The 23,393-nt window shown below is 41.6% G+C and overlaps 2 protein-coding genes across 10 annotated transcripts in view; one reads left to right on the top strand and one right to left on the bottom strand.

Moving 5' to 3' along the window:
• The window catches only part of PDS5A (PDS5 cohesin associated factor A), a 645,453-nt gene extending 639,356 nt beyond the window's left edge, over positions 1-6,097 (bottom strand). For 4 of the 5 annotated variants that reach the window (XM_033947134.1, XM_033947143.1, XM_033947161.1 and 1 more), the window contains exons 1-2: positions 5,219-5,896; positions 4,599-4,751 (exon numbers count right to left, since the gene is read on the bottom strand). In XM_033947134.1, the coding sequence (XP_033803025.1) occupies positions 4,599-4,751; positions 5,219-5,860 (795 nt within the window). In that variant the 5' untranslated portion in view covers positions 5,861-5,896. The other variant, XM_033947170.1, reaches the window with a different exon arrangement.
• NIPA2 (NIPA magnesium transporter 2) overlaps positions 5,830-23,393 on the top strand; it is a 93,768-nt gene continuing 76,204 nt past the window's right edge. The window contains exons 1-3 of one of the 5 annotated variants that reach the window (XM_033947193.1): positions 5,830-5,965; positions 6,569-6,630; positions 22,876-23,026. The gene's annotated coding sequence lies outside the window, so the exon portion shown is untranslated. Of the gene's footprint in view, positions 5,966-6,568; positions 6,631-22,042; positions 22,417-22,487; positions 22,506-22,623; positions 22,643-22,875; positions 23,038-23,393 lie in introns of those variants that run through there. The other 4 variants (XM_033947218.1, XM_033947184.1, XM_033947210.1 and 1 more) reach the window with 4 other exon arrangements.

Here is a 23,393-nt window from a genome sequence, read left to right as displayed (position 1 = left end):
GGAGAGAGAGAGAGGGCAGAGGCTGGGTGGAAGGGGCAAAGAGAGAGGACAGATGTTGCATGGAAGGGAGCGAGGACAAACGCTGAATAGAAAGAAGAGAGTGAAGAGAAGATGATTAAAGCAGAAACGACAAAAGATGGAAAAAAAAATTTGTTGTTGCTTTATGTAGAATCAAGTAGTATTGTAACTGTATTGATTAAAGTTTATCAATAGAAAATGGAAATAAGGCAGTTTTTTGGGGACTAAACTCCTTTCCTCAGGTCAGGACAGGATACCATAACAGCAGTATACTGTACTGTCTTGAAGAAAGATTTGGCCTCTGAAAGCTAATTACTACTAATTGAAAAATGGATTAGTCCAATAAAATGGTATTTTCTTATTTCTCTCTTCCCTGTTTTATTTATATTTGTTAATTTGTAAAGTGGTGATTGTTATGTAGCAGTTTTTTCAAATTTACATCTACTGTCTTTATATTTTGCACAGTATTAGGGTACGTGTCACTGTTTCTGTGGTGTTGCATTGTATGCAGAGTCTGGTTTATTGGCGTTTCAGTTTAACTTTTGTCTACATATTTCTATTTTTAGTTTGTGATTATTCCATATTAGGCGAGGGTGTATCTCTGTTCTGTGTGTATGAAAAGGACATGGCTTTCTGTTAGCATTGACTGTGCAGGATCTGGCTTGTTTAGTTTTACAATGCATGTGTTGGTGTTCTAGTGCTCACTGCAGTGTTTAAGATGCTGCCTTTTCCTAGGTGCACCCTTGTTGTGTAACTCATGGATTATTTCTAAAAATAACTTTTTTTATATAGAGGAGGGGGTTATTAAAAAATGATCAGCATTGGCTGTCATATATACTAGGTACGCCACTGGATTTAATGACCCAATGCTAACTTTACTGTTGATGTAGTGTCGTCCCCCCCCCCACCCACACACACTATAATGAATTAAATTAAAGCTGTATTAACATCAAACAGCTTTCAAATGACATTATAAGCAAATAAAAATAAAATATTTTTAATACATTGCTAATTATTACCTGCATTTTTACCTAAACTGTTTTGCCTAGCTCTCACTTTGATTTTTATCTGCTACTTTTTTATTTTGCTGTAGTGCGATCACACAGGTCTCCTTCAAATTATGTGGAAGAGGTTTGGAAGTGGGGATTGCATCTATTTCATATCCTCAGTGAGACCTCAGAAAGGAATATAGTGATCAAAATATTATTAGAGGTGCTGTAGAGATGTTTCTTGTATGACTGGATGAGCTATATTTATCTTTTTTTTTTAGTTGTTTAAATTCATGCAGAAATAAATGGCTAGATTGAACCTAATGATTTCATTAACACATTTCCCTTTTTTAAACCTCTATACCAGCGGTCTGAAACACGCAGCCACGGGGCACATACGGCCCCCTAGGGACTATTTTGCGATCCGCGATCTGTCCTTGCCTAAAGCAGGGGTCCCCAATCTGCTTCCCTTTCCCACTGCCCTCCCCCAAGCCACCGCAATCAGGGAACAGGTCAGCGCCCGAGGTCTTAGCTCTCCCTACATATCTTCCCCAGCTCGGAGCCAACCAATTCTCGCCACCCGACGTTCAATTCTAATGTTGGGGAGGAAGTTCTGGGCCAGCCAATTGCTGCCTGGCTGGCCAGGAAGTTCCTCCCTGACGTTAGAATTGACGTCAGGTGGCGTGAATTGGTTGGCCCGCGCTGGGGAAGATATGCAGGGAGAGTTAAGACCTCGGCACTGGCCTGTTCCCCGATTGTGGCGGCGGCAGCTTGTTCCCCGATTGCGGCGGTGGCGGCCTGTTCCCCAATGGTGGTGGCTTGGGGGAGGGCAGGGAGAAGTAAAGAAAGAAAGAGAGGGACAGAGAGACAGAAAGAAAGAAGGGAAACGGGACACAGACAGAAAGGGGCATGGAGAGAGAAAGGGCGGGCATGGAGAAAGAAAAAAAGAAAGAAAGGGGGCATGGAGAGAGAGAGAGAAAGACAGACATATAGAAAGAATGGGGGCATGGATAGAGAGAGAAAGAAAGAAGGGGGCAGGGTGAAAGAAATAAAAAGTTGGGGGAGGGAAGGCGACAGATGCCAGACCAGGGGAAAGGAAGGAAGGAGGGATGGAGAGAAAGGAAAGAAAGAGATGCAGTCCATGGAAATAGGGACAGAAGAAGAGAGAAATAGAAGGGAAGGTAAGACATGAAAACAGATTTTGAAAAGAAAGCACAAAAAGTGAATATTAAGTTAATGCCAAAGATGGATGCAAGGCAGAAAGTGAAGACAGAGAGAAAAACAGTCAAAGGACAAGAAGACCCTGGAAACATAGTTAAACGCACAGAAAAATAAAGTCGATGCACAAAAGGGAGAAAGAAAGTCCAACGTAGTCTGCAGTAAACAACAGCAACCAGAAAACAACGAACAGACTGCAGATAATGTACAAGATGCAGGCGTTGTTTATTAGTAAATGCAGTAACATATACAACCTTATAGCCAACCAAGGGACCCGACACGGTCCATGTTTCGGACAACACGCCTTCCTCAGGGGTCCATGGTGGTTAAGGTATAAAGCAAACTGCATAAAAGATAACAAACACACGCCAATCACGATCAAATGGCATTGTGTAAGACTTGCTTGACCCCATCTGATCGTGAATGGCGTGTGTTTGTTATATATGTTACTGCATATATATGTGTGTTTGTTGTATATGTTACTGCATTTACTAATAAACAACGCCTGCATCTTGTACATTATCTGCAGTCTGTTGTTTTCAGAAAAATAAAGTCACCAGACAACAAAGGTAGGGAAAATGATTTTATTTTCAATATAGTGATTGAAATGTGTCAGTTTTGAGAAAGGAAAAATATTAAACTTTAAATATGAGGGCTGCAGAAAAAATAGGTTACTTGGAGGGCCGCAGAAAAAATAATTAATGACAATTTTGCATAAGGTAAAACTCTTTATAGTTTATAAATCTTTCCTTTAACTGGTAAAGGAAAGATTTATAAACTATAAAGAGTTTTACCTCATGCAAAGTTGTAATTTCTTTAATAAGACATTAACTATTTTTTCTGTGGCCCTCCAAGTACCTACAAATCCAAAATGTGGCCTCGCAAAGGGTTTGAGTTTGAGACCACTGCTCTATACCATTTGAAAGAGGGCGAATATCTAATTATTCACTTCTAGAATTGGATACTTCTTAAATTTAGTAAAAATATTCTGGCACAAGTGTCAAACCTTAAAAAAGGAAGCAATAGTGAACATTGGAAAATAATAATTAATAAAAATAGTACACATTTAGGGCTCCTTTTACAAAGGTGCGCTAGTGTTTTTAGCGCACACACCGGATTAGCGTATGCTATCTGAAAAACTACCGCCTGCTTAAGAGGCGGTAGCGGCTACATGCACGGCAATTTAGCGCACGCTATTCCGCGCATTAAGGTGCTAACGCATCTTTGTAAAAGGAGCCCTTAATTTTCCCCACCATCAAATTTCCCTGTCTCGCCCACCCCACCCAGCTACTTTTTCATGCCACCCGGCTGGAAAAAATTTCTGGGGAGAACACTGGATTGTGATAGGGTTATTTAAATGATCTATTTCTTTGGTTGACTAGAATGTAAACCATTTCCTAATATTTTGCAAGTATATGAAAATAGCATTTTTAAAAATATTAAATCATACTAAAATAAAAATTTAATCCACCAATCCAGAATATGTACAAGAGATTTGCATATAATAGTGGAAATGTACGCAAATCAACAATGCATATTCATTGTGGGCATTCTGAAAACCTGACTTACAAGGAAGGGGTACTCCAGGCCCGACATTGCACTAATCCATTAATACCTAAGCAACATGGCATCCTTCAGTCAAAAACAATAGGCTAACACTGCCACCACACCATTTCACTCAAGATAGAAGATACCGCATATGGCTGCAAGAAAAAGCAAATGAACAAACTTATGGAAACATGACTTCCTTATTTGTCAATATTTGCTCATTTATGATCGGAATAAAAAGGGTTACCTTCAAAAGTTCATCATAAAATACATCGAGTTAGTCCAATAAAAATTATATTACCTTATTTCTATATACGTATTACCTTGGAAAGTAGACTAACACAGCCACCACACCATTTCATTCAAAACCAGTAAGCAAACATACCTATTTTGATATGTACAGTACTAACACTTTCATATTGCCATTACTATAATCTGCCTACTCTCAAGTTTCTTTCATTGTAGAGATAGGCTTGTATTTTCTCTGTTCACCATGGCAGTCCCAGTCCGACTGGCAGCCTGTCAAATAACAGCTATAATAGATCAGTCAAGCCTGCTGAAATTCTTTCCACAGCCCACCTCCTCTTCTACACCCCCTTACCCCCCCCCCCCCACAATATTTACAAAAATAAAAGAGCTAAAAAGAATCTATTTTATGTATCCAATTAGAAAAAAATACACTATCAAGCCAATACCAATAACAAATCGGAGCAGTAATTCTGATCATTGAGTGAGCTCAGGGGACAGGCAGAAAAATGCACCAGGACGCAGAAGTATTTTCCAGCCACTACCCTGCCCGATTGCTTTCACCAGCCAGACACTTACCTTCAACCGCTTCACCACCTCATCGTTGGTTATTTTATCCGTGATCTCTTTGACTCCAGGAGGATAAATAATAATTTTTCCATCGGCAGGTTTTTGCTGGCCAGTGAAGTCCATACTGATCAACTTTTCCCTTCCACGATCCTCTACCGGCCTCTATCGGTCAGAAAACAAAAGTTCAGCAGGATGCAAAACATGACTTTTCTAACCTCTTCCATTAGAAATATTAAAATTCATAAAGAGATCAACTTCTCAGAATATAAAAAACTAAAGCATCTCTTTATAAAAGCAAAGTCTGATCTGGCATTCCACTAAACGTTGACACTCAACGTCCGCACTCAAATAAACCAGGAGTTTGCAAGGATCATTTCACAATGAAATTTAAATAAAAAGCAACAAAAACCCACTCTGTCCGACAGCTCTACGGCAGACGAAGAGCTACAGCTAAAACATTTGCACAGATTACTGGGGAATCGGGGAGAAAAACGCCAATCCACACACCACGTCCCTCCTCGGAGCCGACAGCAGGCCTGAAATGTTAGGCCTCAAACTATCAGGTGAGGCGCAACGAGAGAAGAGAAGATGGGATCGCAAAAGCAAATGTGACAGGGTAGGAAAATTACCTGATGGGTTCCGGCGCGAGGAAGGGACGCTGCAGAGCTCCGGTGCTTGAAGGAATTGTGGCCGGGCTCCAGATGATGCTGGGGCAGGCCCTGCAGGGAGCAGCTGCCGCGCTGGTCCTGATTCCCCGCGGACCCGGAAGTAGTCGCGTGGGTGCGCGCGCATCGGGTCCGGGCCGCTGAAGAGAGGGAAGAGAAAGTAGCGCGGCTTTGGAGGGCCGTTAAAGTGAGACCTGCAGAACTCGGGAGTGCTATTGTGTGCACGCGCAGCTGCCTGATGCCGGCTCGCGCCGACAGTAATACAACAGTTTTTGGTGTTGGCCCGAATTTTGGCGGTACTTTTCGGGACAAGGTGCAAAGAGCCTGAGAAGGCTTCCCCAAAGTGAATTTAAATGTTTGTGGGCAGCCATGGCTCCGGAAGCGACGGGAAGGAGTGTGCACGCCAGCCAGCTTAGTGCAGGCAGCACGAGATAGAGCCGTGCTGGAGAGAGAATTCTGGCTTGTAGCTAGCGCGAGGAGAAGGAAACGATGGAGAAAGGGAAGGAAATCCTTAAATCCCGATGAGGGCAGGCAGCGAAAATGTATTTTATTTGTTTGGGTTGGAGCTGAAGCCTGGGTTGCAGAATGACATGCTAGTGCAGGCATGCACGTGTCTGTTGGATTCCATGGAGTCTTAACAACTGCCCTTACCTGAAGTTGAGTCGGGATGGAACAGCTGATATACGAAGAGGCCTGTGTGGTGACTGCTGGGTCAGGACAGTATTTATGACCAAAACTGTGAACGTTGTTATTTTCTTAGCTAAAATAAGATTGATGCACTGCCTTCAGTGAATACTCAGCCCTGTAGCTGTGCTTTTTTTTTTCATTTTGTTTACTTTTGCTTGATGCAGTTTGATTGGTTGAAAAGACTGCAAATCAAACTGCATCAGAAGAAAGTAAAAAGAAAAGTACAGCTGGCTAGGGATTCACCCAGCCCCCTGATGGCACTACTCTGTATTTGATTGATTGGACAGGCAGCCTCTCCTGCTTCCTGCTCAATCAATCAAATTATATCAAGCAAAAGTGATCCCACCTCAGGGGGAAGCTCTGAATCTTCTGAAAGCTTCGAATGCACTGCTCTGACTAGAGCAGAGAGGACAGAGCTCAGCTCTCCTCCCTTCAACTTACTTTAACCCTGATGCTGACTGGGGTGGGGTGGGACAGGACAGGACAGGGCATTCCCTTGCCTCACAGACCTGGAAGAAGAAAACTGCCAGCAATTGCTTGTTTAGCTTTGTGAATTTGTGTTCTTTCTGGAAGGCTGCACATTTGTCCTGTTTGTTCTATAAGCCACTTTTTGCCTGTGTTTAATAGGACATGCAGCTGCTTCACCTGAGAGTAGCCATGGCTTCTGCTGCTTTCCCTCATTGCCCAAGGTAAGCATTAATATTCTAATGTTACAAGTCATTGCATAAAGATCTGTAGCTTGTATACAAATATCATAAAAATAGGCAATAGTTTAAAATACGTATTTAATCCTTTTCCTGGGGCAAGAAACATTGCAGTTGTTTTCATGGCATTTGTTACTTAGTGTTAATTGCACCCAATTAAAGACATGTTATTTTTATTTGGCCTTTAGTTCTTAATATACTTTTTCCTGATGACTACCTCTCTATTTTGTGGGCAGAATTGAATTCTTTTTCCTCCCTCACCACATTGTTCATCCCACTCCCCAACCTTTTTATTTTTATTGTAATCTGCTGATTCCCTCTTTCCCCATGTTCTCAATTGTTTTTCTTCACATTTTGACTGACTGACTTTTTTTTTTGTTGTTTGTTTTGGTTTTACCCTAATTTTATTTTTATTTTTTTTATTGTAAACCGCTTAGATTTACCTCTTGGTTTTATATTTGTGGTATATTAAATAAATTGAACTTGAACTATATAGCAAGAGTATTACTTTGTGTATGCTTAAACCAGAGACATTTGAAAGGAAAATGCCTTTGATTTTGTTTTTCTTGTAAAATATCCCCTCTGGTCAATCTGATCAGAAGTAAAGTGGAGAGCAAATTTATTATAGGTCCCATAATTTAAAACAAAAGTACATTATTTAGCTTAGAATAAGCCTTCAAATGTCACCCTCTGTAGAGAATGAAACTAGTGATACAACAATTGTTTTGATTTATTGTCCTGGAACTCTTGGAAAAAAATAGTTGTGGATGAAGGATCATGGCACAGACTCCCAGCACTGTTTCTGACCAAGAAAGGAGCAATAAACAGACTAAAGCACTGGTTTAATGTGCTGATTTCAGCCATATGGTAACTTTGACTCTCCATTGACTCCACACCTGGTCTAGTTTTCTAGGCAGTTTCTCTCCAGTTACAGAGAGAATCTGCAGTTCTATACCACATAATGCCAGTCTGTGTATAACTCTAAAGAATAGATTTTGGAAATGTGGTAGTAATACAGAAGTCAAAAGGAGAAGTGGCAAATGTTGTCATAAGTGACTTTCTGAAAGAGATCAAGATGTGCATATACAATGTACAGCAGCACTGTGTGTGCCTCATAGTGCTATAGAAATAATAAATTGTTGTTGTTGACATGAAACACAATAGATCAGCAACTATAACTTAATTTACGATGCACAGGAGCAGTACCTAAATCGATGCCCCAGCAGTGAGGAAACGAAGCCGATGCTGGACAGACTTTCATCACATTCACAAGTCATGCCTTTCGGGGGGAAGGGAAGACATCTTATAGGAAAATTTAGCAAGCAAAATGAAAAAATACTAGATTGTTGGTTCAACATTGCCTTGCCTTGATAAAGAATATGACTGTTGGGCAGACTGGATGGACCATGCAGTTCTTTATATGTCATTTACAATATTACTAAACAGTCTTGGTTAGAGTTGAAGTTATCTCTCTCTTCATCCCCTCTAACCATTCTGTAGGGGAGTTTGAGGTTGAAACTAGGTGGAAGTTGAGGTCTCCTTTGATAAAAGTGGAGGCTGAGATCGTGCTCTGGCTAACATGGCAGAGAATTTTGTCCCAAGGAAGCCAGGTCTTGGCATAAATCCACTACTTTCCAGGTATACTAGATAGAAAAGTGCCCATCGGGACAGTTAGGGAAAACACCTGAATGAAGTAAGTAGCTTATGCAAAAACTGCCCTGGGACAATAATAAAGATTGTTAACAAAGGAAAAGAATATATATATATACAGTATATATATAAAAATATATATATAAAATTGTGATTTGCTGGTTAAGCAGAATTTAGGAAAGGCCGAATGCATTTAAAAATTCACTTTGTAGAGGTAAAATTGTTAGACTTTTTCTTTTCTCTATTCTATTCAAAGTTAAGATTTTATAATTAAGAGGACAAATTTCATTAACAATCGGATCGTCATTAGATTTTAACCATGTCTCAGTTAGGGATAGAATATCTGGTTTCCTTTCATTTAACCAGTCTTTTATAAGACATGCTTTATTACCCACTGATCTGATATTAATGTAATAACATAGTTGTACATATTCAGAAGAGTCAAGATGTGGACAAGGGACAACTTTTAAATTCTGATGTATTATTTATTATCTATAGTGGATTTCCTGTTTATAGAGTAATTCCTAACTTTTTATTATTTACAATTGGAATTACATTATAGAATAGGTTATTACAATTGCCAACATTAATTATTTGTGGAAATTGATATTATTTGAGGTAAATCTAATTTTGAAAATTCTATTCCTAAAGAAAACCATTCTGTTAATAAAAGAAAAATAACTAAATAAAACCAAAATTGACCTAACATATTAGTAAGAGAGAGAAAATGTTTACTTTTCTTTTTTTTTTTTTTTAATGTTCATTAGTAATTGCAATACAGATTGCACAAATATGAAATAACATAAAAAACTCCAAAAAAGATTGCCAGAGAAACTTCAAAAGAAACCAACAATAAGGCAAAAAAATGGTCCAAGGGTTCCCAGGGTGGTACAACAGTGTCGAAGACAACTCTAAAAAAAATGTTAATAATAAATTACTTTATAATATTAGTGAAATAAGGTTTCCTTAGTGTGAGGGGTCAGCGACAGGAGAAATCCTCCAACGCTTCACACAACAAGGTGGAGACAACCAGGCCCCCACCTGCACACCATCATCGGGTACCTAAGTGTGCTTTAAATCAAATTAACACAATCACCATAAAACATAGTGAACGGTGAACATAAGTGAATTCAATCACAGCTACTACTCTGGGAACCCCCCAGCCAACTCCCAATCCTCAGATGAAAAATGAAAAAGGAGACTTAGCTTATTCAATGCTGTCATTCAGTTGTCCAGGGATACAAGGGCAGATGACACGCCACAAAATACCAGGTCCGATCAGCCTGGTTCCGGGAACCCGTCCCTTCCTCAGGAACCCGTAATTCAAAAAGTCAATCACATAATCCAAGTCAGCCTGAAGGAGAAAGGAGCTAACGGAGCAGAGCAGACGCTGCGCTTAAAAACTGGCGTCAGTGATGTAACACATCAACAAGGCCAATCACAAGCAAGCAGGAAATAAAAGAGACTAAACAATTGTGTTCCATTCAGTGCTGTCATTCAGTCCGTAAGGAGATACACACTGTAGTTGGAAGATCCAGAACTGCTCACTGAAATTAATATGGGCCATCTTATCACCCTTAAAATCGGTCGAAAGTTGTTCAAGTACGAACCATGATAAGTCTGAAAAATTATGACCTTTCTCAAGACAATGGGGGACAAGAGGAGCAGAGCTGGACGAGGTATGAATCCTGCTTTTATGTTCAGAAAGTCTCGTTCTGATTTTCCTGCTGATACGGCCCACATAAATCAAATCACAGAGGCAGATGATCACGTAGATAACCCACTGAGAATTACAGGATGTGGATTGTCTAAGCTGGTAGTTACGGTGGGTATGAGGATGTTGCCAACATGAGATGGATAACGTATTGCTACACATGTTACAATGCCCACACGCCTTATGCCCGCCAAAAGTATTTGCCCGAGATACTGTAGATGTTAAACAGTTTTTTTAATTCTTAGGACGGGAAAAGGCGATACGGGGAGGGTCTTTGAACACCAAATGGTGGTCCAATACATGCCAGTGTTTTCTGATGACATTAGCTACCAGCTGAGCTTGGTCTGAAAAGGATACAACATAAACATGATAATCAGATACAGGTCTTTGAACTGAGGTCAATAGAAGATCAGGATTGGCATAGCGGGCTCGTAAGTAAGCGCATTTGATAGTCCACTCGGGATACCCCCGAGCCTTAATACGCTGGGTCAAGCGTTTAGCTTGATGCTTAAAGTCTGCCATGGTGGAGCAAATGCAACGTATCCTCAAAAATTGGCTGATAGGCAAAGATTGCTTTAGGCGAGGTGGATGACAACTTGAATAGTGTAAATACGTATTACGGTCTGTGGGTTTTCTGTAAATTGTAGTGATTAATTTGCCGTCGGACTTGATGACTACTGTGTCAAGGTAAGTAACCCTGACCTGTCCAATGGTAGATGAAAATTTCAAGTGAATGTCCAGGGTGTTGAGCCATAGCAAAAATTCAGAGAACTTGTCCTCAGATGCAGTCCAGGTCAAAAACACATCATCAATATAGCGGAGCCATATCGAGATATATGGCATCCAAGAGGAAGGATACAGCCATTGTTCTTCAAAATTGGTGACATACAAATTGGCAACACTGGGTGCCATAGCAGTACCCATGGCAACGCATTTCTACAGGTAGAAATCACCCTGAGCCTCAAAGAAATTCCTTTGCAAGACAAGAGCAGCCAGACTCATTAGGAAAGACTTTGATATATGATTGTCAGACGGTAAAAGGCCAAGTTGGATTCCACGATGTTAACATCCTTTGTGGGATGTTACTGTATAAAGCTTCAAGGTCCATAGTTATTAACAGGTCAGTATCAGCGACCTGCAGATTTAATACGGTTTAGAAAATGTGTAGTATCTAAAACAAAGGACTTGGCCTTGATCACAAAAGGTTTAAGGAAATGGTCCACCATCTTGGATAAAGGTTCAAGAAGAGTTCCTCGAAGGGAGACAATAGGTCTACCAGGAGGATTATTGAGTGTTTTATGTATCTTAGGAACAGTGTAAAAATAGGGAGTATGACTGGGATTTTGGGTTAGAAACTAGGCTTCAGATTTAGTAATGATGTTGTCTGTTAGAGCCAATTGTACTACTGTACCAATTTCAGCTCGTAGAGCAGATGAAGGGTCAGCATCCAATTTCCTATACCAAGATGTGTTAGATATATGGGCATACACTTGAGCTTGATACTGAGACTTGGATTGAACAACAATAGTCCCTCCCTTATCCGCCGGCTTGATGTTAAGATCGGGATTAAGACGCAAAGACTCAAGCGCTTCATATTGAGCCCGAGTCATGTTTGAATACTTGTGAGTCTGAGACCGGGGATTAAACTTATCAATGTCTCTCAATACAAGGTCCCGAAACACTTTTATGTGAGCATCAAGGGCGCCCGGAGGGACCCAATGAGACTTGGCATAAAATAAAGAGCCGTCCCTAGTGTTGTCTCTCTCAGAGAAGAATAGTTTAATTTGAAGATTGTGGATGATACGGGCTATATCTCTATAAGTTGTAAATCGATCAAGGACAGTGGTAGGGACAAAGGACAGACCCTTCTCCAATAGCTGTGTTTGAGAAGGCCTAAGGGGGTTCCTGAAATATTGACTACTACTGACCCCTCATTGCCTGAGATCGCGTTAGAGGCTGATTGTAAGATGGCATCTGATTGCAGTCTGTGTAGCCCCGACGTCCGCGTCTTCTCGGACCTGTTCTGTTGGCCCGTCCTAAAAAATGCGTTGCTGCCGGATGGGCACTCCCCCCACTGGAATCACTCGCCATAGAGCTATCGTCCATGGTGTAACCACCAAACTGTGGGGGGAGCGGTAGATGACCCTTGGGGCTGCATCCAAGTATAGACATGCCCGGACGCATAATCACCAGCGTCCCTATGGAATTTTTTAACTTTGTCGTGTTTAATCTTGATAATGATATTGATCCAGTGATGTCTGGACCTCGGGCATGCACTGAGTAAATAATGGTGCCTTGATGGGGTCAGAAGTTAATTTGGAATGTAAGGCCCCCGCTTGCTCACTGACTTCCTGAACAGTTTCATGAATGGTATCTACCAATAATACCATTAAATCCAACGAGCATTTATTCAGAATAGCTGCCCACTTGTGTAAAAATGAGTCTTTAGTAGTGGTTGTTTATGGATTCTCAATCCTCGCGGGATGTAATGGTTTTTGATGTATTCAACTAATGACATGCTGTGTAATTCCAACTTAATTAATTCCCTTTGTAAACTACACCAGTTATTCTTATCGATAGTGAAATCAGGGGAATTCAAATCACTGTCATCTTGAAACAGTGAGTTCTTTGAAATACAAGACGTCACTTGGTCGGCTGAAAAGCACAGAATGCGCTGCCACTCCGGTAGCTCCATGGAGATAAGACCAGTACAACGCAAAAAAGCCTCCAAAAAAGATTGCCAGAGAAACTTCAAAAGAAACCAACAATAAGGCAAAAAATGGTCCAAGGGTTCCCAGGGTGGTACAACAGTGTCGAAGACAACTCTAAAAAAATTTCAATAATAAATTACTTTATAATATTAGTAAAATAAGGCGCGCTAAGAATTTTAACATACGCTACAATACCACACATGCTAAATGCTAATGCCTCCATAGAACTTGCGTTAGTATTTTTCATGTGGTTAACGTGTTAGCGTGTGGTTAACGCGCGCTAAAAACGCTAGCGCACCTTAGTAAAAGGAGCCCTATAAGTCTTGCAGAATCAAAACTCTAATAGATTCCGACTCTGAGAGATAATGTTCCATATCCCTATAACCATTACGGTAATTCAGGTGACAAGTGACAATGAGAGGCATGTAGCATCATCTCGACCCATCTTAAGACCAACAGGTCTTCTTTCTTCAGCGTGGAAATCAACAAATTAGTAAAGCCTATAAAGTGCTTTTTTGCTGTGATGTTTTGCAGATCTATCCTTTTTGATCAGCTTAGGAGTGCTTGACTTCTGATAAACTCAATTCAAACTAATAATTATTAGGCAGTATTTACCAAGATTAAGTCAAAAAGTATTGAAGCTAATGTTGAGTTGTTAGATTATTTATTATAGAAGATTATTTGCTGATGATAAGATCAATGGAATTGTTTCTTCTAATGTTAACAGTTGCTATGACAACCAACAAGAAAAACAACAGATGACTGAGGTTGAAGAACTGCCATATAGTAGTCAAAAGTAGAAGTTACTCATAACAGGATCCATTTTTGGTAGATAAATGAGATTGCCCAAGAACACTTGTAAAAAGCTCAATGCTTAAGGAGACCAGCTTGGATCTCAAAAAATCACCGTAAAAAATAAGACTGAACTACAGATATTAAGACAATTAATTCAAATAATATTTTGTCAGTAAAAATTCTCACCAGTGACTTATATCTGCTAATATCAGATAAAACAGTAAAGTAAACAAGAAGCAGAGTTCTACTGTTATATCATTCCTTTCAGATGATGTTTAGCTAGCAAAGTCATACTTCAAGTGATCACTGAAGTTGTCAGCCTAGAACTTATAATGGGAACTGTTTATCTTCATAGCTTGAAGATTCTGCAGGACAAAGGGACATGGTGATATAATGTTGGAGGTAAGAGAGGCATCTGTGAAGGGCAAACTGGCTGTTTACAAAACAGTTGCAGAAGTGCATGCCATATAGAAGGATACTGTAAGCTTGCCTTCAATTAAAAAAAAAAAGTGTGGGAGATGTCAGCCTAGCATTGCTAGCAGTCAGCATTTTCTGGTGGCCTAACCAATGTCAGCAAAGACCTATGGGAGAACATATCATTCGTATCTGACCTTAAGGCATGTCAGTGCAGACAGCCTTAGATTGCCCCAGAATGCCTAAATTACATCAGTGCTTTAAAAAAAATTATTTTTATTTGCATTTAAAACAAATTATCAAGAACACTTCTTGTACAGAATATTGAAAAAGAAATTTCAGTTATAGAAAAAAAATATAATATGGCAATACTATTCTTAATCAATACTATTAATCCCAAATAATTTGATCCAATAATTCTTAATGAGTGAAGAAGTGGTAATGGAATCACATCCAATTTAAAGAGGAAAAGCAATTATCTAACTGAGGTAGTAGGAGTATTTCTAATTACTTGAAGTTGTTACTTCAACTCCTTCAAGTGTTTCATGGTGAGAAATCCTGTTAACTGTGATGGTTCAAAGAATATATATGTATTAGATCTATATTTAACAATACATTTGCAAGGATATGGCAGAAGAAAAATACCCCCCATCATTGTTACCCCTGGTTTAAGAAGCAAGAACTGTTGTCTACGTTTTTGGGTTTCCTTTGTCACGTCTGTGAACATCTGTATCTTTTGTCCAAGAAATTCTTTGTCTGTTTTTAGAAAACAACTTCAATAACCAGTTTCTATCAGGTGATAAAAACACCGTGAATTTAAGGGTAGCAGGTTTTACTAAATCCTTTAAGGATGTTTCCAAGATTACTGTGACATCCATTTGTAAGTCCTGGTTTTGTCCCAACGGAGAGGACTCTTCTTGTGCTTTTGTCGGAAGATAAAATGTTTGTGCAAAAGGAGGAAACATATCTTCAGAGGCGTTTAATATTTCAATGAGACATTTGTTTAACATTTCTTTCGCTGTCATCGTTGAAGATTTTGGAAAGTTCAATAATCTAAGATTGTTAGAGCGAGAATTATTTTCTAGGTTTTCAACTTTCCTTCTCAAATTAGTATTATCCCTAATTAGGGTAGTCTGCACCTGTTTCACTTCTAACAGCTCTTTTTCAATTTTTCCACCTTAGTTTTCATTATAGAAGTATCCTGTTTAAAGCCTTTAAATTCTTCCTTTTGCTCTAAAACTTTTTTTCCAGTTCCTTTATTTGTGGGGATAATGTCTGCCCCAAACTTACGACTAGATCCCAAAGGGAGTCAAGGGTAACATTGTTGGGCTTTGAAAAAGCAAAAGTACCTGGCAGTATTGGTTGAGTTTCCCCAATCACAGGGCTTCTCTCCTTTCCACCTTGTTCCTCTGTCTGCTCCATTGCTGTTTCCACTGCAGGCTCAGTATCTTCCAAAGCCTGGCTCAATGAAGCCTCCCGGGATAATGAATCTACCTGCTTGGATAGACTGTCTTCCCTTGGTGAGCTGGCTCCCTGCAGCTGTGGAGGCGGGGTCCTGGTGTCGAGGCTCAGTATCGCTTCTGGCCCAGGAAGGTTCGCTACGGCATCATTCACTGCTGGGACCTCCAGTGGGGGATTCCCCAGCGTTAATTGCTCCTGCTGCAGACGCCTCAAAAATTCATCTATGGTAACCAGAGGAGGGGTCTCTGACGCTGTTAGGCTCCTACAGCGCTCTTGCCCCTTCTCTTCTACATATTGCAGGTTCAAAGTTAGGGCTAAGAAAAGCTTTTGAGAGCGTCTCTCCCACGGTCAGACAGTCGCAGCCATCTTGGATGTCAGCCATGCAAAAACCACTCACTCTATTTCAGTCTTCTTCCCAGGGCTCTGCTTCAGCCCACAGCTAGGGAAACTGGAAATTTCTTCTCTCTGGAAGCTCTCTGGGAAACCCTCTTCCCCAGGACCTACATCAGTTCATAAAGGTAACAAAGGACCTTGGTACAGCTAAGAGGTGCGAAGATGTGTTATTGTCTGGTGCTTAAGATAGACAGTAGCCCCAGCTGCATGTTCTAGCACAGATAGGGTAATCAGAAACCATTGTCCGAGTGATACTGGAATTTACATTTTACTCCAGTGTAAGGGATAGTTTCTCCCTCTTTTCTTCTCCAGTCTCTCACACCCCACTCACCTTATTCACCATTGTTTCAAACAGTTTACAAAAGATAGGAGTACTTAATTTCAATAGATTCTATTTTTAGAACAGGTCTCAAACTTATAAATAGGAGATAAATTATCTCTGGACGTCTTTCTCTCTCTTTGAAGTCTGGACTATCAACCCCTCCCTCTTTCCTCTGGACTCTGTAATGCAGGTAAACTGTCTTTTCTCTCTCATTCACAAGAGCACAGATGCAGTCTCTGTATTTGTAAAGCTTATTTCTATTTCTTTCTGTACAATTGTAATGCTTGATGTATCTTTATAAATCTTGCTTTTCTGTAATATTAAGCCTATTTCTGCACATTATATTCTTTATGTCTTTGTCAGTAATTTTACTTCCTACTGAATCAACGAAGGTATTGAACCCGGGACCTGGCGGATTGTAAGGCCGCCACATTATATCATTGGCGCTTATTTGCTTCAACATTACCCCTCCAAAACCTTACATTTTGGAGGCAAATCCTTACAGAAGTATCCACTCTGAGCTCTCACTCACAAAGCTTGGCACTGGAAGAAATACTACCAAACATGCATTGGACAGTCTTAAAAAAAAACTTTTATGATAGGCTTACACACACATTCAAAAAGATATAAACAGAATGAAGTCAGTCCAGAGGAAGGCTACGACAATGGTCAGTGGTCTAAATCATAAGGTATATGGGGACAGATTTAAAGATCTCAATATGTATACTTTGGAGGAAAGGCAGGAGAGGGGAGATATGATAGAGATGTTTATACCTGTGTGGCATAAATATGCATGAGGCGAGTCTGTTTCAATTGAAAGGAAACTCTAGAATGAGAGAGCATAGGATGAAGTTAAGAGGAGATAAGCTTAGAAGTATTCTAAGGAAATACTTCTTTACAGAAAGGGTGGTAGATGTGTGAAATAGTCTCCTGGTAGAGATGATGGAGACAAAGACTGTCAGAATTCAACAAAGTGTGGGACAGGCATGTGGGAATCTGTTAGGGAGAGAAGATAGTGGGTGCTACGGATGGGCCGACCGGATGGACCAATTGGCCTTTATCTGCCACATGTTTCTATAAGTGTGAGGGGGGGGAGGGCAAGCAGCAACAGGTGAGGGAGGTGTTGGCTGGAGTGGGGAAACATTTCCCTCTGCTGCTCTCCCTGCCGTTCAGTCAGCTGAGCCGGCAGGATTCGGAGAGACCTGCAACTCAGTTGATCGGGGCAGGGAGAGCAGCCTTGACAGAAGGGAGGAGCTATACCTAGCGATTACTCTTTACCAGCGATTCTCTGCACAAATAGTGTGTATATAATTTGCATGCTATTATGCTGAGAATCGCTTGTAAAAGTCAAATCACTCTAACTACAGCCACTACATTGACTCGCCGGATTTTACCAGTGAGATTTGAGAATCCGACCCTTAGTGGTATATCTTAGAGAATTGCTGCTAGATCCAGGTGGATGCATCCCTATTTGGATAAGTAATGACTATGATTGAATCCTGCCCTTCAAGTGAGAAATACAGCAGGATACAGGTGCACCCAGCTATTCTGGTGGACATGAATGCAGGATCCAGGTGGATTGAACTCTTATAGAAAGAATATATCCAAATGAATCCAGCCCTTGTAGTGCAAATTCATGCAGTTCATTGTAACACTTCGATTGGGAAATATTGATGGATACAGGTGGTTCCTGCCATGGTGATGGTGGAAATAGCTAGCTTCAGGATCCAGCTCCATCCTGACAGAGATATGTACTTATAGATGAAGATGAATCCTGCCCTTCTGAGTGAAGAATGACTGCTATCTGCAGATGGATGTAGACCTTCAGCTGAGAGTTGCTACTGGGTCCAGGTGGTTGCAGCACTTGTGGTGGGAATTAATGCTTGATATAGGTGGATCAAGTATTATTAAAGAAAATTACTACTGAATCCAGGGCTTATTGGTGCTGGATAGGGTTACATCCCACCTTTCAAGAGGTAATTGGTGCAGGATTGAAATAGATCCAGCCCTTCTAGAGGAACTTTTGAAGGACTGAAATGGATCCAGCCCTTCTGGGATAAATTAGAGCTGGATCAGTATGAATCCATCCCTTATGAAAATAATTCCTGATGGATCCATCCCTTATGGAAATAGATGATAAATAAGATGAATGCAGCACTTCTGGAGGTAATTACTAGTTATTTATTTGGTTGTATTTCCAGTCCTCCGGGGAGAGCTCAGAATGGGTTACAAGTTTACATGCATAATAAATCCTGATAAAATATAACATGACAAACATGGCACAGAGTGACACAGCATGACGAGCATTGATTTATTGATTTGATTTATTTATTCAATTTTCTATACCATTCTCCCAGGAGAGCTCAGAATGGTTTACATGAGTTTATTCATATACTCAAGCATTTTTCCCTGTCTGTCCCGGCGGGCTCACAATCTATCTAATGTACCTGGGGCAATGGGGGGATTAAGTGACTTGCCCATTGTCACAAGGAGCAGCATGGGTTTGAACCCACAACCCCAGGGTGCTGAGGCTGTAGCTTTACCCACTGCGCCACACTCTCCCCTCCACTCTTCCTCTCCGACGTCAGAATTGACGGGGTGGGGGAAAGGCTGCTGGCCTGTTGCAGCATCGGGAAACAGGGAGACCTTGGCAACGGCGGTGGTAGTTTGGGGGCCTATTCCCAGACGTCGGCGGTGGCTTGGAGGCCTGTTTCTAGATGACAGCCCCGGTGGTGGCTTGGGGAGACAGAAAGAAAGGGGGTCAGGGAGACAGAAAGAAAGACAGGCAGAGAGAAAAAGAAAGAAAGGGGGGAGGGAGACAGAAAAAAAGAAAGGGGAGGGGGCAGGGAGAAAGGAAGGAAAAGGGGAGGGAATGGAGTGTGTCGGGGCAAGCAGGGAGAGAGGAAGAAAAAGTTGGACTCATGGAAGGACAGATGTTGGTTGGGGAATGGAATGAGGTCTGGAGGAGACGAAGCATGCAGGAGGCAGAAGAAGAAAATGCAACCAGAGACTCATGAAATCACCAGACAACAAAGGTAGGAAAAATGATTTTATTTTCAATTTAGTGATCAAAATGTGTCCATTTTGAGAATTTATATCTGCTGTCTATATTCTGCACTATGGCCCCTTTTTACTAAACTGCAGTAGCGGATTTTAGCTTAGGGAACCTATGAGCATCAAGAGCAGCGCAGGGCATTCAGCGCAGCTCCCTGCCCTTAAAACTACTATCTCAGTTTAGTAAAAAGGGAGGGGGTATATTTGTCTAGTTACTGAGGTGACATTGCATATTTTAAAGTCATCTGCCTTGACCTCTTTGGGAAAAAAAAACAAATATAAATGATAATAACATTTTCTCTGCGTACAGTGTGTTTTGTGTTTTTTAAAATTTTATTGTTGGTGGATCATTTTGACTTGGTCATTTTAAAAGTAGCTTGCAAGCCAAAAAAGTACTCCTGTACTACATCATACTGGATACTGTAACCAAAAAGATACAGCCTTTCTGAAGAAAGGTAATGCTGTTTATAGGTAATGCTCTTCTTGGTGTAATGAATGCTTTATCCAGGTTGATCCTTCCCTTTTTTGGATTTTATGTTAGATTCAGGTGGATCCAGCTCTTCGGGTGAAAATTTGTACTGGTTCTAGAGTCATATGACATGTCTTTTGGGAACTATTGCTGGATCCGATTGGATACATTTAATTGGATGTACTGGGTGATATATCGGCTGGAAAGGGGGTACAATAGATAAATTGTAAGCCTGCCAGGACAGACAGAGAAAAATGCTTGAGTACCTGAATAAGTTTATGTAAACCCGTTCTGAACTCCCCTAGAACGATATAGAAAACTGAATAAATAAATAAATTCAGAACACAAGTGAATGAACCATCACTGGGGAGGAAGGGTATAGATGCATAGATGAGGTGCTAAAAATTCAATTTTGGCTGGAGATCCCTAGCCCCTTTATATTTTTTTCTTTGAAATATGGACATTTATGATTACCTGAAGTAATTTTTAGGGTTTCAAGCTCCTCAGGACCCCCCCCCCCCCAGGTCTGGCACTAAAACCTATGTCTCCACCCAGTGGCGTACCAAGTGGGGGAGGAGGTCCACTCCTGGTGTAGACCATGAGGGGGTGCTCCCGGCGTTGATGGTCCAGGAACTTCCCCTTCCGGAAGTGCCAATGTCGGGCCTTCCTTTCTGCCAGGTCCTGCCTTCGCAGAAGCAGGAAGTAGGCAGGACCCAGCAAAGCAGCAAGTTGACAGAACATGCAGAAAGAAGACTTGACAGAGTAAGCCACTAACAGCGTGCTCACAGCAGCTGCCTCTAATGCAATCAGAGGCAGATGTCAGAGGGAAGGCTTCAGGGGTCAGCACATGCAGCATGCAGTAAATGCCACCTGCGGCCCTGCGAAGAAGCGAGTAAGGCAGTAAGAAGGCAGCCCACCTGGAGGCTCTGTCTGGTAACACACTCGCAGGAGAGGGGGCACCAAGTACTTGAGCCACAGAAGGGAACAAGCGTGTTGGGACAAGGAAGGGAGAGAGGGGGCATGAACTTGGGACAAAGCAGGGAGTGAGTTGGGACCTGGAAGAGGCACAAACTTGGCAAAGGCTATAAGGGAGGGGGCAAAAACTTGGGACACAGGAGGGAGGGAGTACATTTGGCCACCACTGCTGCTTTAGGAGGCAGGCCCAAAGGTATGTCAAATATCAGTGGGAAGGAGGTGTTGGGCAGGAGGTGCTGCACAGGGGGATGGGAGAAAGGGATGGAAAGCTGCTACACGGGGGTAGGAGGAAGGGAGAGATGGAAAACTGCTGCACATGGGGGTAGAGAAAGAATTGTTGGAACTTGGGTGGAGAGGAAGTGAAATGCAACAAAGAAATAGAAAGGGGCGAGTGGGAGGGAGATATGCATGGAGAAGAGAGGATAAATGTTGGAAATAGGGTGGATGTCAGGGATTGGTTCGTGCATGGGGAAAGAAAATTGCACAAGATAATGGAGGGAAGGGAGAGATGCTGCATGGAGGGGAATAGGTTTGACCCAGGGCACCAGGCAGGGAAATGGAGAGGGGGGGGGGGGTGCAGAGAGATGGTAGACGGTGGGAAATAAACAGAAATGTTGAATATGGCAATGGAAGATAGATGGTGAGCATGGAGAAAAAAGAAAATGTCAAATGGGCAGGAGAAACTGTGGCAAGCAAGTTAACCGAAGACAAACGGAAACCAGAGCCTGGGACCAACATTTGAATAATAAAGTGACCAGACAACAAAAGGTAGAAAAATAATTTTATTTTCTATTTTGTGATTGCAATGTCAGATTTGAAATGTGTATCCTACCAGAGCTGGTGTTAGACAGCAAGCATGAGCTAGGATCTAAGGAGAGAGGAAAAGTCTTTTTTGTTTATTCCATAGGGGTTGGAGATGTAACCCTCTGTAATGTTAAACTGAGCTTTCTGGGGAGGGCAGATTATAAATATAAATAAAATTACTAAAAATAAAAAAAAAATTTATATAGGGGGTGTTAAAAATGATCGGCCCAGTTTCACCCCAGGGACCGCCCCCCCTACATACTCCTTCCCATGAAATGCAACATCTCTCCCTACCTCTCAACCATCTCTTTTATTGTCCAGCTTTTCTATCCTTCCCTCCCTCTCTGTAAAGCCGTACCTTTTTTTTTATTATTATTACTGATTTCGCTACATCCTCTGAACTCTGTTTTAAGGCATGCCTTCCTTCCCTTAACGTACAGTATGTATCTCCTTCCTATCCTGTCTTAAGGTGGTACTTAAGGTGCTCCTGAAAATCCTACTTAAAATAAATTTTCTCCACTCAGCAATCCCTCGTTAGAGCCTGCTTATTCTTTCCTCAAACGTTTTCCTCTGCTCCTCGCACTGGCCAGGGGCCAGCACTGTCCCTGTAACACGGCTCTATCTCTTGTAGCCTGAAATGTGCTTGTTTGCGAGTATGCTCATTTCGATCGGGTTCCCTCCCTCCACCCCAACATTTTAATTTAATTTGAGGAGTCCTTCACAGGCTCTCCCCACATTGTCTCGGTCGATACCACCAAAAGTTGGACTAAGCCCCCAAACTGTTAAAAGCTTTACTCTAGCAGCCCTCTAAACCGGCGAACTTTTTCTCTGTCCTGCGGTCGAGACCTACTGCGCGCGCATACACGCGACTACTTCCGGGTCCACGGGGAATTAAGACCAGTGCGGAGGCAGCTCTCTGTAGGACTTGCCCTATCCTTATCTAGAGTCCTGGCACAGCTTCAAGCAGCGGAGTTCCCCAGAACCCTTTCGTTACGCCAGCATCCGGCAGGTAATTTTTCTTCCATATCCCATTTGCTTTTGCGATCCCAGCTCCTCTCTGTCTTACCTGATAAATTGAGGCCTAACCTTTTATATCTGGTATGGGTTCCGTGGAGGGATGTGGTGTGGTTTGGCGTTTTTCTCCCCGATTATCCAGAGATTCATGCAAATATTTTAGCCTACGTCTACCGTAGATCCGTTGGACAGGAAGGATGTTTGTTGCGTTTTCTTTAAATGTAATTGTGAAACGTTTCCTGCAAACTTCGGATTTAACTGAATGCGGGCGATGGGGTATCTATCTACCTTTAGGGGAAGGAATTGTTGGGCTGAACTTTGCTTTCACAAACCGATGTTTTAGTTTTTGGTATTATAGGAAGTAGATCTCTATAATTTTTAAAATATTTTTAATGGAAGAGGTTAGAAAAGTAATGTTTTGCATCCTGATGAACTTTTGTTTTCTGACCGATAGAGGCCGGTAGAGAATCGTGGAAGGGAAAAGCTGATATAGTATGGACTTCCCTGGGCAGCAAAAACCTGCCGATGGAAAAATAAATATTTATCCTCCGGAAGTCGAAATCACAGCCAAAATAATCAACGATGAGGCAGTGAAACAGTTGAAGGTATGTGCTTGGTGAGTGAAGGCAGGACAGTGGCTGGAAAATACTCAAGGGTGCTGGTGCATTTTTAAGCCCGTTGTCAGAGCTGACTTACTCCCTCTTTTATCAAGCTGCGCTAAAAGTTTTTAGCATAGGCAGGCAGATAAGTGCTCCATTCTATGGGCTCCTTTTACAAAGCTGCGGTAGAGGTTTCTACTGCCATCCAACAAGGCAAATGTTCCGACGCTCATAGGTATTATATGAGAGTCGGAGCACTTACCTCACTGGCCCATGATAGAAACCTCTACCGCGGCTTTGTAAAAGCCAGCGAATGAACATCCGAGCATTTACCATACTGGTTCGCCTAAAAACTTCTAGCGCAGCTTGATAA

Source organism: Geotrypetes seraphini, chromosome 1 (assembly GCF_902459505.1).
Source record: "Geotrypetes seraphini chromosome 1, aGeoSer1.1, whole genome shotgun sequence".
In the NCBI taxonomy this organism is placed as follows: Eukaryota; Metazoa; Chordata; class Amphibia; order Gymnophiona; family Dermophiidae; genus Geotrypetes; species Geotrypetes seraphini.
The sequence above is the reverse complement of the archived record's forward strand: the minus strand, read 5'-3'. Positions and strand labels throughout refer to the sequence as shown.